This window comes from Apus apus, chromosome 3 (assembly GCF_020740795.1).
Source record: "Apus apus isolate bApuApu2 chromosome 3, bApuApu2.pri.cur, whole genome shotgun sequence".
Taxonomy (NCBI): Eukaryota; Metazoa; Chordata; class Aves; order Apodiformes; family Apodidae; genus Apus; species Apus apus.
In genome coordinates, this window is record NC_067284.1 from 36,182,971 (window position 1) to 36,197,529 (window position 14,559).

The window sequence follows — 14,559 nt, forward strand, 5'->3', positions numbered from 1 at the left end:
TGCCATTATCAGTTTCTTAAAAAGAGATACTGCCCTATGGAATTAGCCTTAATTTCACTTTCAAAAGATGTCTTCAGTTATTCTCTATTCTTCAATCGTCTGCAGTTATTATTTTTTCATTGTCCCTAAAATCTTGTCCATTACATATAGTTACAAAGAAGTACATGGGTACAGTCAAATTCCAAAGAACAGTATTTATTAACTATTCTCAAACACATGAGGGTAAAGTATTGATATCCTACCAAAATAACTGTTTCCTGGGTGTTTCCATAAGCAAACCAACACAAACAAATGTCTATTAAAACTTTTCTTCTGTCTCCTTCTGCTGAATAGAAGTAGTCGTATGTCCTGTAGCTGGCCCAGTGAAAAAGAATTTGAGCAAAGTAAGAAAAGTATTCCATTATCTCAGTTTTGCTAACAGCAACACAACCTCTCTTCTGTTAACATTCACTATTGAGTTATTTAGTCAGTATTTTAGGTCGATTACAGTTTGTGCCACTTCTAATTTTGATTTGCTCCTGTTTACTGGGTTACCACTACTCAGGTGTTTCCAATCTTGCAACAAGGATACAACAGAAATATTATCCTGCCTGTCAACTGTATAATAGGAATGGGAGGAACCTTAGTTCCCAATAAATCCATGCTTGCAGCTTGCATTACATTGCAGTCAAACTTGGTGACTTTGTCTCTCAACCTTTTTCTGATTAAATGGACTCTTTGTGAAGAAGTAATTCAGTGAATATAATCTCTTGCTATGTTTAAAAGTTGTCTTAGATTAATTAAATCCATTACTTTTTCAATTATCTTGCTACTTAGAGTTACTGCAAAAGTGTGTGCAAATTAATTTTATATCATGACTGTTTTCAGCTGATACTTAGGGGTAGATAGGATGCTCTTTGAATTAGATCTTTGTTCCTTTTCAAATATTTTTAAATTGTTAAAGCAAATATTTCTTCATTAATTTGCTTCTTGTCACTATTGCCACTGTTTAAGCAAATTAATTTGGTTTGTTGGATTTTTAAACTTTGGTTCAGACTATGCCTTTGACATCACTTCAGCCCTCTAAATAGAACTTAACTGATGCACAGATTTTTGTGCTAGCATTTTGCACAGGAAGGAATTTCACACAATACCACCAGTAATTTGCCTGGCAATATTCACAATCTGGAGCTATCAAAACCATGAGCGAAAGCTTTTGTTTGCTGAGTGCAGACTACATTTTAAAGCAGATAACATTTATTTTGTATGGTTAAAAAAGCATTAAAAAACCCTAATGAAATTTGCACATATTATGTTAATTTTTTAAAAAAAGCTCATTCTTGGTTCAGTTTCAGAAGTGTTCCTTTGTATGATCTTCTTTTTCCAAATAACACAGCATACTGAATCATAATGTATCTCTAAAAATTAAATAATAGAATAAATAATAGAATTCAACCCAACTGGTTAAGGTTGGAAGGGACCTCAAAGATCATTAGGATCCAACCTCCCTGCTATGAGCAGGGACACCTCCCACCAGACCAGGCTGCACAAGCTTCATCCAACCTGGCCTTGAACACCGCCAGGGAGGAGGCTTCCACAGCCTCCCTGGGCAACATACTCCAGTGCATTACTACCCTCATAGTGAAGAATTTCTTCCTAATACCTAACCTAAATCTCCCCTCTTTCAGTTTAAAAACATTACCCCTTGTCCTGTCACTGCCCTCTCTGGCGAAAAGCCCCTCCCCAGCTTTCCTGTAGGCCCTCTTCAGGTACTGGAAGGTGCTATAAGGTCTCTCCTTCTCTCCTCCGGGCTGAATAGCCCCAGTTCTCTCAGCCTGTCATCATAGCAGAATCTGAATCCTTAAAGGAACTGCTCAGTAGAAGCTGGATCTGTTCTAAAGCACAATAAACTTAATTCTACTGAAAGAACCAAATTTGGTTTAGGAAAAAAAAGATTCATAACATAAGTCCAGCATTTCTTAACCTAATTATACCTAATTTAATGTGAATTATACATGACTTAAAGTGATAGTCAGGAGAAAAATATCAACAAAGAACATTGTGCAGAATGTACCATTCCACATCTATACTGAATAGAATTAATGTTAGAAATTGCAAAACTAATTAAAAATAGGAAGGTATAATAACTCCAAAGAACTGTGATCAAATGAATGCTAAAAAAAAAGCAAACAGAAGATAGAAAATTGTATTAATAATGTTGTTTCTAAATAGCAAGGTCATATTATAGATATGCTTTGGCTGACTGTAGCTATGAAAGTAGGAACACTAAATGAGCTCGTAGGATTTTCTCTTTGCTCTTCAGCGGCTTACAGTTCCCTCGCAGATGGCTTCTGTCTCAATTCAGTTTAATCCAATCAACCCACCTCACTGTGTCCTATACTCATCTATAAGACTGGTTTTTTTGGGTGAAAAACAGCTGCTTCTTCCTGCTGATTTTGGCATATGGAATACAGCAACAGCGCTTCCTTTAGTTCATCATGTGTCCATGGCTCTCAAGGTCAAAACTGCTGAAACCAAGGTAAAGGAAATTGAGTTTGTATAGTGTTGTATGTAATTCAACAGTATTTAGAGAACTAGCTACTGTGGGGCTTGAAAGAGCTGTTACATACATTCTTATAGAGTGTTCTTCAATGTTCTCTTCCTAAAAAAATAATTTAAAAGGACACTTTACACTATAGTACTGCAAAGTGCATCTTCTAAAAAGGATTTCAAAATAAGTGATACAGTTCAATTTATAAGATATAATTCTTGGAAGTGTCTAATAAAACCCTAAATATGCTGACACCAGTGACTTCCTAGGATTCTTTCTTTAAGTTGTTTTAATATATAATAAATGACCCTGTCATTTTCAACTTGTTTTTTTTTGCTTTAAAACCTGAGGATTTAAAAGGGAAAAAATAGTTTTAAAATTCAAAGTATTCTGAGATTTTAAAAAAAAAAAGTTTAAATTTAAATTGAAAGATCAAATTACAAAAATTAAGTAGAACATGTTATAACTGGAAAGTTTTCAAAAGGTTTTCATTTTTATGGTACATGCATTTCCTTAGCTTACTTGACTGAGCAAAGCATGCTATGCCTCAAATATCACTACACCCCTAAGACAGGGACTAAGAATATTCTGAGTGCAACAGAAAAATCCTGGGCCTTTGATGCCTATGAAAGTTTGTTGCTGACTTCAAGAGAGGCTAGGAATTCACCTACTGTAATTACAAGTCAACAGGTCATTGGCTCACAGCCATCCTCCAGCTCTGTGATTGTCACTTCAGTCCTGTCTCACCACTTTTATTACACTTATATTTTTATACAAATCTAAGTCTAGAGCAGATAAGACTCCAAGGAGACAGTTTCTAGAGAAAGGGCAGTGGATAAAGGAGAATTACAGGAAATGCACATCTGCTGTGAGCGATGGAATGAAAATTATTCCCACCAACAATGTGCCAAAGATTAAACTACCAATGCTTAGAGATACTTTGAGGGGGTGGGAGATAGCATGACTGCCAAACTTTCACGTGACATTGCAGTCAGTTAACATTATAGTGATCATTGTATACACCATGGAAAAGAAGGGATCAAAAGGACTACTTGGCCAATTTTCCTTTAGAATAAGGCACAAGAGAGTGGAAATGGGAAAACCATATTTAGCTCTCAGACCAAATTGCTTAAGAGAAAGTAATTGTTTTCAGTTTTTGCTTAGCTTTGTTTTGATGTAGGGAAGGAAGAAAAGATAAGTGTCCTGTTCATTTACTTATTGACAAATATCAGTTTATACAGGCATGATGGATTTGTTTCCTATTGCATTAGAAACTAAAGCTTCTTGATGTCTCTCCTTGTGGGACATAGATGCACTGTTCTATACTTAACACTTCACAGTCTTTAGCAAAAACAAAGTAAGTAGTTTGCTAAATTCACAGTATCCACACTTCTGTCAGTGTCAGGTGGTTCCATTAATGTGTTACCTACTGCACAACCATTCGAAGAACTAAGGCCAGGAGTGAATATGTTAGAGATGTTTGAGTGAAGCTTCATTCAGAGAGGCATCTGGTTTTGCTTTGAAGCATCTATTCTTTCCAAAGGCAGTTTGTTCCATTGGCTAATTGTCTTTCCATTTAAAAATGTCCTTCGTGCATCTTTCAAATTTCTCTAGCTATAACTTGCAGCCGTTTACTGCTTCTGGCTTTTTTGATAGATTAAAGAGCCCTTAAGTACATGGTATTTTCTGCCTGTGAAGGTTCTTATCCATCATAATCAAATTAGCCCTCAGAGCTAAACAGATTGACCTCTTTAGGGCTGTAGTCCTGATGAAAAAAACCAAACAAACCCAAACAACAAAACCTTTCTAGGCATCATGTCCCTTTTGTGGCTCTTCTCTGGACCTTCTTAATTTCTTAACTTACTTTAAAAATTCCTGGTGCCAAGTTGGATGCCACTTTGTCTTCCCAGTGTGTTTAGAGATAATACTTCATCCTTATTTCTATTCATATTCTCCCATCTCAAAGCCTAAAGCCTTAAGGGCTTGTTTGTGTCACAATATTGCAAGAGAAGCTCATAAAAACAAGCCGGTATGAGCTAACGTTTATCTACAGCCCTTCTCAGAGTCACTACCTCCTTGAATAAGGGCTCCTTTTACCAGCAAATAACAAACTAAATCAAAATGGCAATTGTACTTTAGAGCTGGCTTGTGTTTTAAATCTTTCACTGCAATCTTACCTGCCAACTCAGTTAAATTTTAAAAGGGCGACTGAAAAAAATATTCTATACCTTTTTTTTTCTGTTTTTTCTTTATTGATTGTGCTGCACTTTGTCAAGAACATTATCCAACTTTATCCTTAAAATCCACAGCAATCGTAAGGGCACTCAATAACCAGTTTTGATAAAAACTCTTGAATAAAAGGAAATAAATAAAAAGAGCAACTCTCTTTCAAACTTTGTAACATGGAAATGATTTTTGAAACTTCACGGTATCTTAAACATTTGGGATTTTATGTCTCATTCCTTTAGTCTTAGTTGTTCTCCAAGTAATTACTCTTCCTTTTTCATTATGAATATGCAATTATTATTAACCCTACCTTGGTCCCTGTAACTAACTTACACACATGTGGTTCCTTTTACCTTTCTTCAGAGTCGAGACCTATTCCTCTATTAGTTGTTACCTATTTCTTTCAAAATTGATTCCAATTGTAAATATGGTATAATCATTCAAAGAGATAAATGCTGGCTTCTTTTGCATTGATATAATGCTTCACTATATGCAACCCATAGTCTCTGATTGGCATTCTGATAGACTGAGAAATTGCATTCAGACTCCTATATTTTACCACCACATTTATGCAGGGCAGCTTTTCATGGATTTACTTCTGAATTAATAACTGTATTTGGAATATTTCATCATCTTAGTCTTCATTTTTCCATTTTTAATTTAATTTTGATCAACATAGACAAGAAGTCCTGTAAAACATCAGAACCTCCAACATCATTACCTCATTATTGCATAATGGATCACAGTTTGGAGATCTATGGAAGTCTTGCCAATAGAGTTAGCTAAACACAGATTGGTAGTTTCAAATATTTTAAAGCCAAACTGAAGGAAGGACAACAAAATTCTTAACTGATTACATGTGTTGCACCTACACTAAGAATTTATACAATACTTTACTCCTAAAATAGAAACTGTAATGCTTTCATAGCAAAAAGCAAAACATAACCACAGATCCTTCCATTGTAAAGCAGCATGTAGCACTATTAAAGCTGGATTATATGGAACTGCTAGCAATTCTCTTTTCTGTCACTGTCTCTCATTATTGCTTTCTATCAAACTGTCTTCAGAAGAAAGTAAAAAGTAGAAGATGCAAGATGGAGGGTAAAGATAGAGAAGAAAATGAACCAATGAAGAGCTGGAAGTTTAAAAAATGGCCATTGAAAGAGGAAAGGAACAAAGAAGTTAATTATGAGGAAAGGAAAAATATGACATCAAGAAGCAGTAGCTACAGTGAGAAAATACCACCTGATCTCTAGTCTGTTAAAAAGAAAAACTGATTTTGCTGACCATTGTACTGACTGCAATAAGCATCTTCAGTTTAAAGCTCTAAGCAAGCACAGAATATTGCCAAAACAGTTGCTCAAGCTTGATGCATAGAGATGTCTAGTTCTGATGCCCCATGATTCCCTTTAAAAAAACAGAAGCACAAATTAACATCTGGAATGTCATAGTATAACTACAGAAAAACAGAAACTAAAGTGTTCTGCATTTGCAAGGCTATTATTTTTACAAAAACATATTAACCTTCAACATGTAATTTTACATTACACTTGTAGGAATGAATACAAGTCCTAGGGGCTGCATTATTCAGGAAACTACTTTAGAAGATCAGAGATATGTGATCAGAGAATGGGTTGACTTCAAAGGATCTCAAGGTGTTTTACGAACTTTATCAGGCAAAAGCTAACAGGTTTTTCTCTGGCTGCGTGAAACTTCAGTTTAGTGATGAAGATGCTGAAATGGAATGAAAGAAGTAATGGTACCAAGGTATCTTAGAAAACATACATTCTTTGTGTAATCCTGTGTATGGTGTTTCTATTTTCTTGAAGTCACAGCATTTGATCATAAAAAAGCAGTTGGTTTATGAAATCCATATTTTTAGGGGTATTTTTTCATTTTGGAGCTGAAGGTTATTTAGAATTAATTCACAATTGAAATTTGAAAAATATTTAACAGATGTGCCTCATTACTCATTTAAGTTGTCTACATCCTTACCTTTGAAAATAAGCACTGGGTTGACGTGTTTTCTAGATGTTGGTATCTTAACAGTTAGTGCTTGAAAATTTTCTGCATGGTATTTGTATACAGTTTCATCATATGTACAAAGACAGTCAGTTTTTTTTCAGTTAAAAACTAGACTAAGCCTAGGTTAAAAAGTAGTTGGGCATCTGGATTATCTCAAACTCTGAGTCTCCTTTGTAATAATTGTAAAGAAATGTGCTTCTCATTCTCTAACAATTATAAATTCAATAAATAGTTGGTATACAATAATATAAGATAAAAACAAAGAGCCAAACATTATAACAACACATTAGGAGCTGAAATGTACCAAAGAACTTTTAAAAACTTTTATATAATTGTGAAGAGGAAAAAATCCATCTAAATATTTCATTTTCTAAATTATTTTTTTCACATTATGGTTGATAGAAATCTGGAATTGTTTCCTTAGTTATGTAAACATGGCATTAGGTTTTACTGTCTTTTTTTCCTTTTGCAGGTTGTTCTGGTGAACCTGTTGATATGCATAGCAGTTTTCTATGCTGTGTACTATGTGGTCTTATCCCTGTGCTTTGCAGTATTCAAGTAAGATTTCCTTGTCTTTAGTCTGAGATGAAGGCATGCCACAACTGGGTTTAACGGGTAGAGCTATGATCCTGTAGAGGAGGTGTTCAGACTAGAGACACCCAGTCCCAGTTATCCCATGAACACAGGTTTCTAATTTGTTGACATGTTGTACAGGAGCCTTTGTTCAAGTGCACAAATTGGCAAACACCAACTCAAAACTAATGTAAGATGGTGGTTCTAATCTAGTGCCTTGCACTTGCACCATATGAATAAATGAATGTAAGAGCAAAGATGACATTAAAAAAAAGGAAAATAAAATTTCACAGTCGATAAAAAAGACAAATTATATTCCTCAAGAAGCCGATTAGCATATACAGTACCAGACATGTCTTAAAGAAAAGGAGAGATCATGGGCACTGCATACAATGGCAAGACCACTACACACAATGGAACATAGAAAGCTTGTAAAAGCTCAAAGTATTGCATTTGAAATAATATTTAAAAAAATAAAAATAAAAATGTGTAGTATAATCACTAAGGCTTTATTGAAAGGCTTTACTGGTTAAATGTATCCTTTCTATTTCCACAGGATTAAAATGTTGGATGGTTTGGCACCTTTTGATTTTAAGACAAAACCCTCATGGATTAACCCATATTATTTAGGTAATTGGTTTCTCTCATTTTTTTTCCCAGCCAAGATAATAGATTGTACCTGGACGTAAACTTGTCTGTCTTATGGACATATTTTAAAGGTGTTTCTACACTGCATTTAAATGCTTCTTTATCTTCTCTGCACTTCCCATTTCTCTATTGCTACTTATCATTCAAGTGATTGTTATGCTTTCCCTGGAGTTGTTCTTCTGATCTTGCACCACCTGAAGAAAATATGCTGCTTTGGTAGGATGCTTCAAAAAGAGCAAGAAAAAAGCACAGATATTTGTAAAGTGTCAATACTGATTTCAGATTTTAAAAGAGCATTTCAGTTATAGTAGTGGAAAAGAAAATTAAATCATATTCCATTAAAATTACCTTTCAGGACCCTAATGTAATCACTGTATCTCAATATTATTTTTTTCTCCAAAAAAATTATATCAGCTAGTTTGATGCAGCATGTTTATATGCCAAAAACAGCAGCTCTATCATGCAACTGGTTAGTACTCCACCCTCCTCTCCGTCCGTCCTATGAAATAACATGGAATAGCAAAGCATAGCAGGATCTGCTTAAAGTCTGTGGGCACAGAGACAGGGCAAAATTCTCTGAATGATGTTGCTAATGAGCCTCATTCATGCCTGTTAAAAACAGAATTATGTATTTAAAAGATCAGAATAGAAATATACTTAGTGGCCTAGTTTTGTAAAACAGTTTACAGAGCATCATCTACACTAAGCATACTTTCTCAATTATAAAGTTATTGGCAAAATTTGAAGGGAAGCTATCATAATGAAACACAATAAACTAAAAAAAAAAATCTAAAATGCAATCTCAAACATTAAATTTTTGAAGGGTTATTTCCTATGTTCCTAACTACATGTTGTTTTCCAGTTATCTTCTTATTTTTTTATTATTTTTTTTTAACTACTGTGTGAAAGATCCATAATATAGCAGGAACTAACTGACTCTATAAAGAAAAGAACAAAATTGAAAGGCACAAAATGCTGTCAAATACATAAATTAAATAGTATGAAAACATAACAATGGTTTCTCTAGTCTCAGCTACAATACTCTTAGATGACATGATACTGCAGTAGTAAAAAAAATTAAATAATTTCCTTAAAAATGTGACTTTCATATGTTTGGGTACTTAAAAAAAAGAACAGAATGTAAGATGGAAAATTATGAATTACAAATACACAATTATGGCCTGTTGTATGAGAACTCAGGACTACAGCTAGAAAAGACATCACACATTTTCCAAGCATAAAGTCAAACTTTGCCTTAAAAGTGATTATTTTTTATCCCATTACCCTCAGTAGCAAGTAAACAAGCTGAAACATAAGCACCACTCTATCACCGTGTTGAAGAATACACTACATCAAATGTCATGACGAGGTTCCTCACCCTTCCCAGTTTAGCTTCTGGGCTGTGGTCCTGCCCACAGAGGACGCATGGCTAGCCTACCTTGTGGAGTCTCCTTCTCAGAAGACTTTCAAGACCCATCTGGATGTGTTTCTGTGTGACCTGCCCTGGATTCTGTGGTGGTCCTGCTCTGGCAGGAGTGTTGGACTTGATCTCCAGAGGTCCCTTCCAACCCCTACCATTCTGTGATTCGGTGACTCTGTGATTCTGTGATTGCTTTTGTAGAGCTGCACTCTAGGTCAAAAGAAGCAGCCAACATAGACTGGTGGCATGGCATGGCTCAGTATGATCCAGCAAAAGTAATAGGGAATAGAAATGCACCATCTACCACTGAAAAGAGGAATTTTCTTGATCAGATAATTTCAATAGTCTGTTTTTGCAGCATAATTTAGTTTTTGTCACTTTGCTGGCAATCCCCCTTCATGGCTTAGCAGAACACAGAGCTAGCTGCTGAATGTCAGGCACAGTGAGTGCACAGTAGCTGTGACAGCCTTGCTATCAGCACTGACAAAAGCCAGGCTCCTGGTTGTATGTCCCACGAGATCCATACAGTTGGATGGCCGCTGCTTACCTTGTAGGCCCTCTGCTCTATCTCCCATTGCATGTCTTTTCTTCGAATTGTTCTGATATGTACATATACACACAGACATATCAGAGAGTGAGCGCATGTAGTAACAGGAGGAGGGAGAATGATTTCAAACTAGAAGAGGGTAGATTTAGGTTAGACATTAGGAAGAAAGTGTTTTCCTGTGAGGGTGGTGAGGCACTGGAATAAGTTGCCCAGGGAAGCTGTGAATGCCCCCTCCCTGGAAGTGTTCAAGGTCAGGTTGGATGGTACTTTGAGCAACCTGGTTTCGTGGGAAGTGCCTATGGCAGGGGGGCTGGAACTAAATTATCTTTAAGGTCTCTTTCAACCCAAAACATTCTATGATACTATGATTCTAAGAGGAGACTCAGAGGGGACCTTATCACTCTCTTCAACTACCTGAAGGGAGGGTGTAGTCAGGTGGGGGCTAGGCTCTTTTTCCAGGCAATGAGCAACAAGACAAGAGGGCATAGAATCATAGAATCATAGAATCATAGAATCCTAGGGGTTGGAAGGGACCTCGAAAGATCATCTAGTCCAACCCCCCTGCCAGAGCAGGGTCACCTAGAGTACATCACACAGGGCCTCAAGCTGCTCCAGGGTAGGTTTAGGTTGGATATCAGAAAGTAATTCCTCACGGAGAAGGTGATTAGACATTGGAATGGAATTCCCAGGGAAGTGGTGGGGGCCCCGTTGCTAGATGTGTTCAAGGAAAGGCTGGATGTGGCACTTAGTGCCATGGTCTAGCGGATGTGGTGGTGTTAGGTCATAGACTGGACCTGATGATCTTAAACGTCTTTTCCAGCCTTGCTGATTCTGTGGTTCTGTGATTCTGTGATCAACCAAATCTATTTGGCACCATATGCAAAGAGAGTGGATGGTCCCCAGTTAAAATTCCCAGATCTTTTCTCCTACAGGCTGTATGAACTGCCTGTAATCCTGATAATCCTCATGTTTTTCAAAAACATTAATAGCATTTTAAAGCCTGTAGGCAAATCAGGGTAACCCATACAGATGTCTGTGGCAAAATGAGAAATGAACTTTAAAATTAAAACATTCAATATTTAAATAATAATCACTCTTATAAAACATAATTTGCATAACTATCAAACATTTTAACTTCCTATTGCTATTATTTTTAATATAAGAAAAAAAAGCCTTCAAAACTATGTTTGGTGTAAGTATCCTGTTTTCATCTGCAGTTCTTGTGATATCATTGGAAATAACTTTCTTCATTTGTGGTCTGCTGTTTGCCCTGGTTGTGGAAGAATGGGTCTGGGATTACGCTGTAACAGTTACTATTATTCATATCATCATAACTTCAATTGGTAAGTAGGTTTACTGCTAAATATATGCATAGTATCACAAACTGAAGGACCAATCAACTGTGATTCATCTACTGCATTACTGGATCAACTTCATAATTTTTCCTTAAAGCTAAATAAATATGGATCTCTAATTTGGTTAGGTTTGACTCATGCATGTATGTAAACCCTGCCATTTAAAACTCAATTCTGGTTTTGTTGCAGAATTTTAAAATACAATTTTCTTATAAAATTTTCAGAGTTTTAGTTAATAATCTGGCAGTTAACATCAAACAGATCCAGCCTAGATACAATATCAGTGTCTGGGAGGTGTGTTTTTCTCTAAACTGAGAAATTAATAGTGGTTCATGTCCTGACACTTTCAGATTTACTCATTAAAGCTTTAGCTCTACTTCAGAGTAAAAATGAGGCTTGCTTCAGCAAAGCCAATTCAGAGTTTTAAAGTTAGATCATTTGAACTGAATCTCATTGAAGAAAACAAAGCATTTTACCACTGAAGCTGTTTTGTTTTGTTGTTTGTTTTTGTTTGTTTTTTCTCCTGAAACTCTACCCCTCAAAGGAAAGGAGAGGAAAATAATTGGCTGCTACAAGTGAGACTCATCATCACTTTTTGCCAGTCCCTGGCAACCTGCTTCCTCTTCTCATGCTGTCTAGAAGAATGCCACTGTGGCTAATTAGGAAATACAGTTCAACCTCATTTCTGCCACAGACCATTTGGAGATTTTTATATATTTTTTTTCCTATAGCAACGAGCTTAGTACTTTTATTCTAGAATTTAGAAAAATGGAAAGTATTGCTGACAAATCAGGATTTCTTCCCTACTACATAATAATTAATGTTCCAATGCTTTGTCCGTTCATCTTTTAGCACTTTATACAGACAGGGATTCCCCAGTTCTCATGAGAAGTTAAGCCAGAGATCAATAGAGATTTAACCTTAAAAAATTAAGCATAATTCCTTGTCTCCTGAATTTGATTTCCTGGAATTTAAACTGCTGTTATTCCTTATGAATAACTTTGGTATTTAAATCAAGACATTTACAAAAACTACAACAGAAACTGCTTTGTATATAATTTATACAGGAAGGTATCTTTTATCATTATATTAGATGATGCATTTTGATGTCCAAACAAGCCCAGATTTTTCATTGTTTCTTTTGGATGGCAAATCAAAGGTCTGCTGGCTGACTCTGATCTGCAGCATATGCAGTGTGCCTCCCAGCTCACTTTACTACTTCTACAGCCCTGTTAGGCTTTTCCTTTGGGGTGGAATGGCAATGCTGGCCTTCAGTTAACCATACAGTGAGGGTGTGGGTCAGCTTGTGTGATGCAAGGGCAAGTGCCTGACACAGGAGAGAGCGTGCTGTGCAATAGTGCTAATTTGCAGTGAGCAGACCCAGCCTGTGGCTCATGCACTGCATCACCCACCAAACCGAAAAACTCAGGCAGCTTAATTTATTTGGGTTGCAGCAATATGTAGGTGCTCCACCAGGGGATCCATGTCTCTGTTGTGGTAAGCCATGTACAGGTAAGTAACAAAAAAGATATTTCTTCTGCAGAGTCTAAGAGCTCAGTTTAGCAATCACTTACTAGGTTTAAGACTTGCCTTGCAGGAGGATTGCTCACCAGGCTGCACTTAATGGTATGGCCAAGTATCAGAATGATCAGGACCTAAATATGCATTTGCAATTTCAATAAATGTAAAGTATATAATTTATGAGTCATAACTAAGCAGACCTTTGATAACAAACATAGCGTTTGCATGTCCCCATCCTTATTGTTAAAAAATTTACGTTTCTCCTCTTCTTCTTGCAGTTATGTCTGAATTCCCCCTGATGTTACACTGGTGGCTGGCATTAGGTATAGTTACATTCTTTAAATTATTAGACTCTGTGTAGAAAATTATTATTTACAGTATGATTTTTTTCTATTCAATGTCTGTTGTTTTGCTAATTTGAAAATTGTAAACATTTAAAGAAGAAATACATGTTTTTCATTTGTACTTCTTTTAATGACACAGGCAAGTAATGCTGGGCTAACCTTTGCCTCGCCTTAAAAAAATCTTCTGTTGTAAAACCAGAATGTACTCAGCTTATCTTAATCTTGCTGAAAAACAGCAGATGCAATCATGCTCTTGAAATAGACCATTATTAAGTCCTGACTAATCAAACTATCTCACTTAATTCATGTATCAAAAAGATAGTTGCCAAACTAGTCTTCCTTGGTACCCTTTATAATCCGTGGAAAGAAACAGGCATGTCCAGAGGCAACTTTCATGAACACTATGCACAGGCACATAGGATAGATGAGATCAATCCCAATCATCACATTTCCCTAGAGTAAATGGCAAACCTACATTTCTGAATGTTTAATTTTCTGGAAAATTAAAAGCATAGCTTTGTACTAGAATATATTATCTTGAAAAATAGTTAAGGGAAAAAGGACTGGCTTCTGTTCTTCTTTCCTATACGATGGATAACAAGGATCAACAGCTGCAGCAAATTCCTAAATGATGGGGACAGGCAAACAAATTCTCTGTCCTGCAACTGGTTTTGCAATAGCAGCTGCTGGGACTGATATATTTTTATGTGGTTAGAGTCTTGTGCAAGATGTTAAAGTTGACAGGCCATTTAAAGAAAAAAAAAAAAAGAAAAAGAAGAAGATAAAAATTATGTGTGTTTAAAGTTTTATTATGACATTTGTATTCCAGTATAAAAATTAATATAAAACAGTCATATATTTTCTTTCAGGATCTGGAGTAATTTTGATGACTTGTGGAGGACAGATTTTGGCATATTACTTGTTCAAAGACAACTTCATTTACCCAATTCTAGATGATTTTTGAAAAGGAAACTTAGAACTTGCCTTTATACTTGCATGAATTCTATGGTTTCATTAATAAATTAAGGTGAAGTTAGCAATTATCTAATCATAAGAGTAATATTTAGCTTACTAGGCTTCTTTTGTCTTACATTTGTTTGCAATGTCAATGTCATCACCTTTAGCTGTTGTGTGTAATCACTTTAAGCTTTTGTATATATTTTTTACATTAAGGAAATAAATAGATACACTGTGTCTTTTTAAATAACAAACTATAAGGAGGCTAAGAGAAATGATGCAACACACTTGCAAAATCCTACAAGGAAGAGGAAAAAAAAACAGATTTGAATGTAATATTTTCAGGGTGCTTGTTGCCCACTCTGTTTTATAAAATGCTGACTCTAATTTAGGCTCAAGTCTGACTTCTCACA

At 35.8% G+C, this 14,559-nt stretch overlaps 1 protein-coding gene across 1 annotated transcript; it reads left to right on the top strand.

The window, feature by feature from the left end:
* Positions 1-2,485: 2,485 nt before the first annotated feature.
* TMEM244 (transmembrane protein 244) lies at positions 2,486-14,153 on the top strand. The gene is made up of 6 exons (XM_051616027.1): positions 2,486-2,518; positions 7,254-7,339; positions 7,911-7,984; positions 11,187-11,312; positions 13,124-13,168; positions 14,059-14,153. Exons 1-6 carry the CDS (start codon positions 2,486-2,488, stop codon positions 14,151-14,153), a joined length of 459 nt encoding a protein of 152 aa, XP_051471987.1.
* Positions 14,154-14,559: the final 406 nt, after the last annotated feature.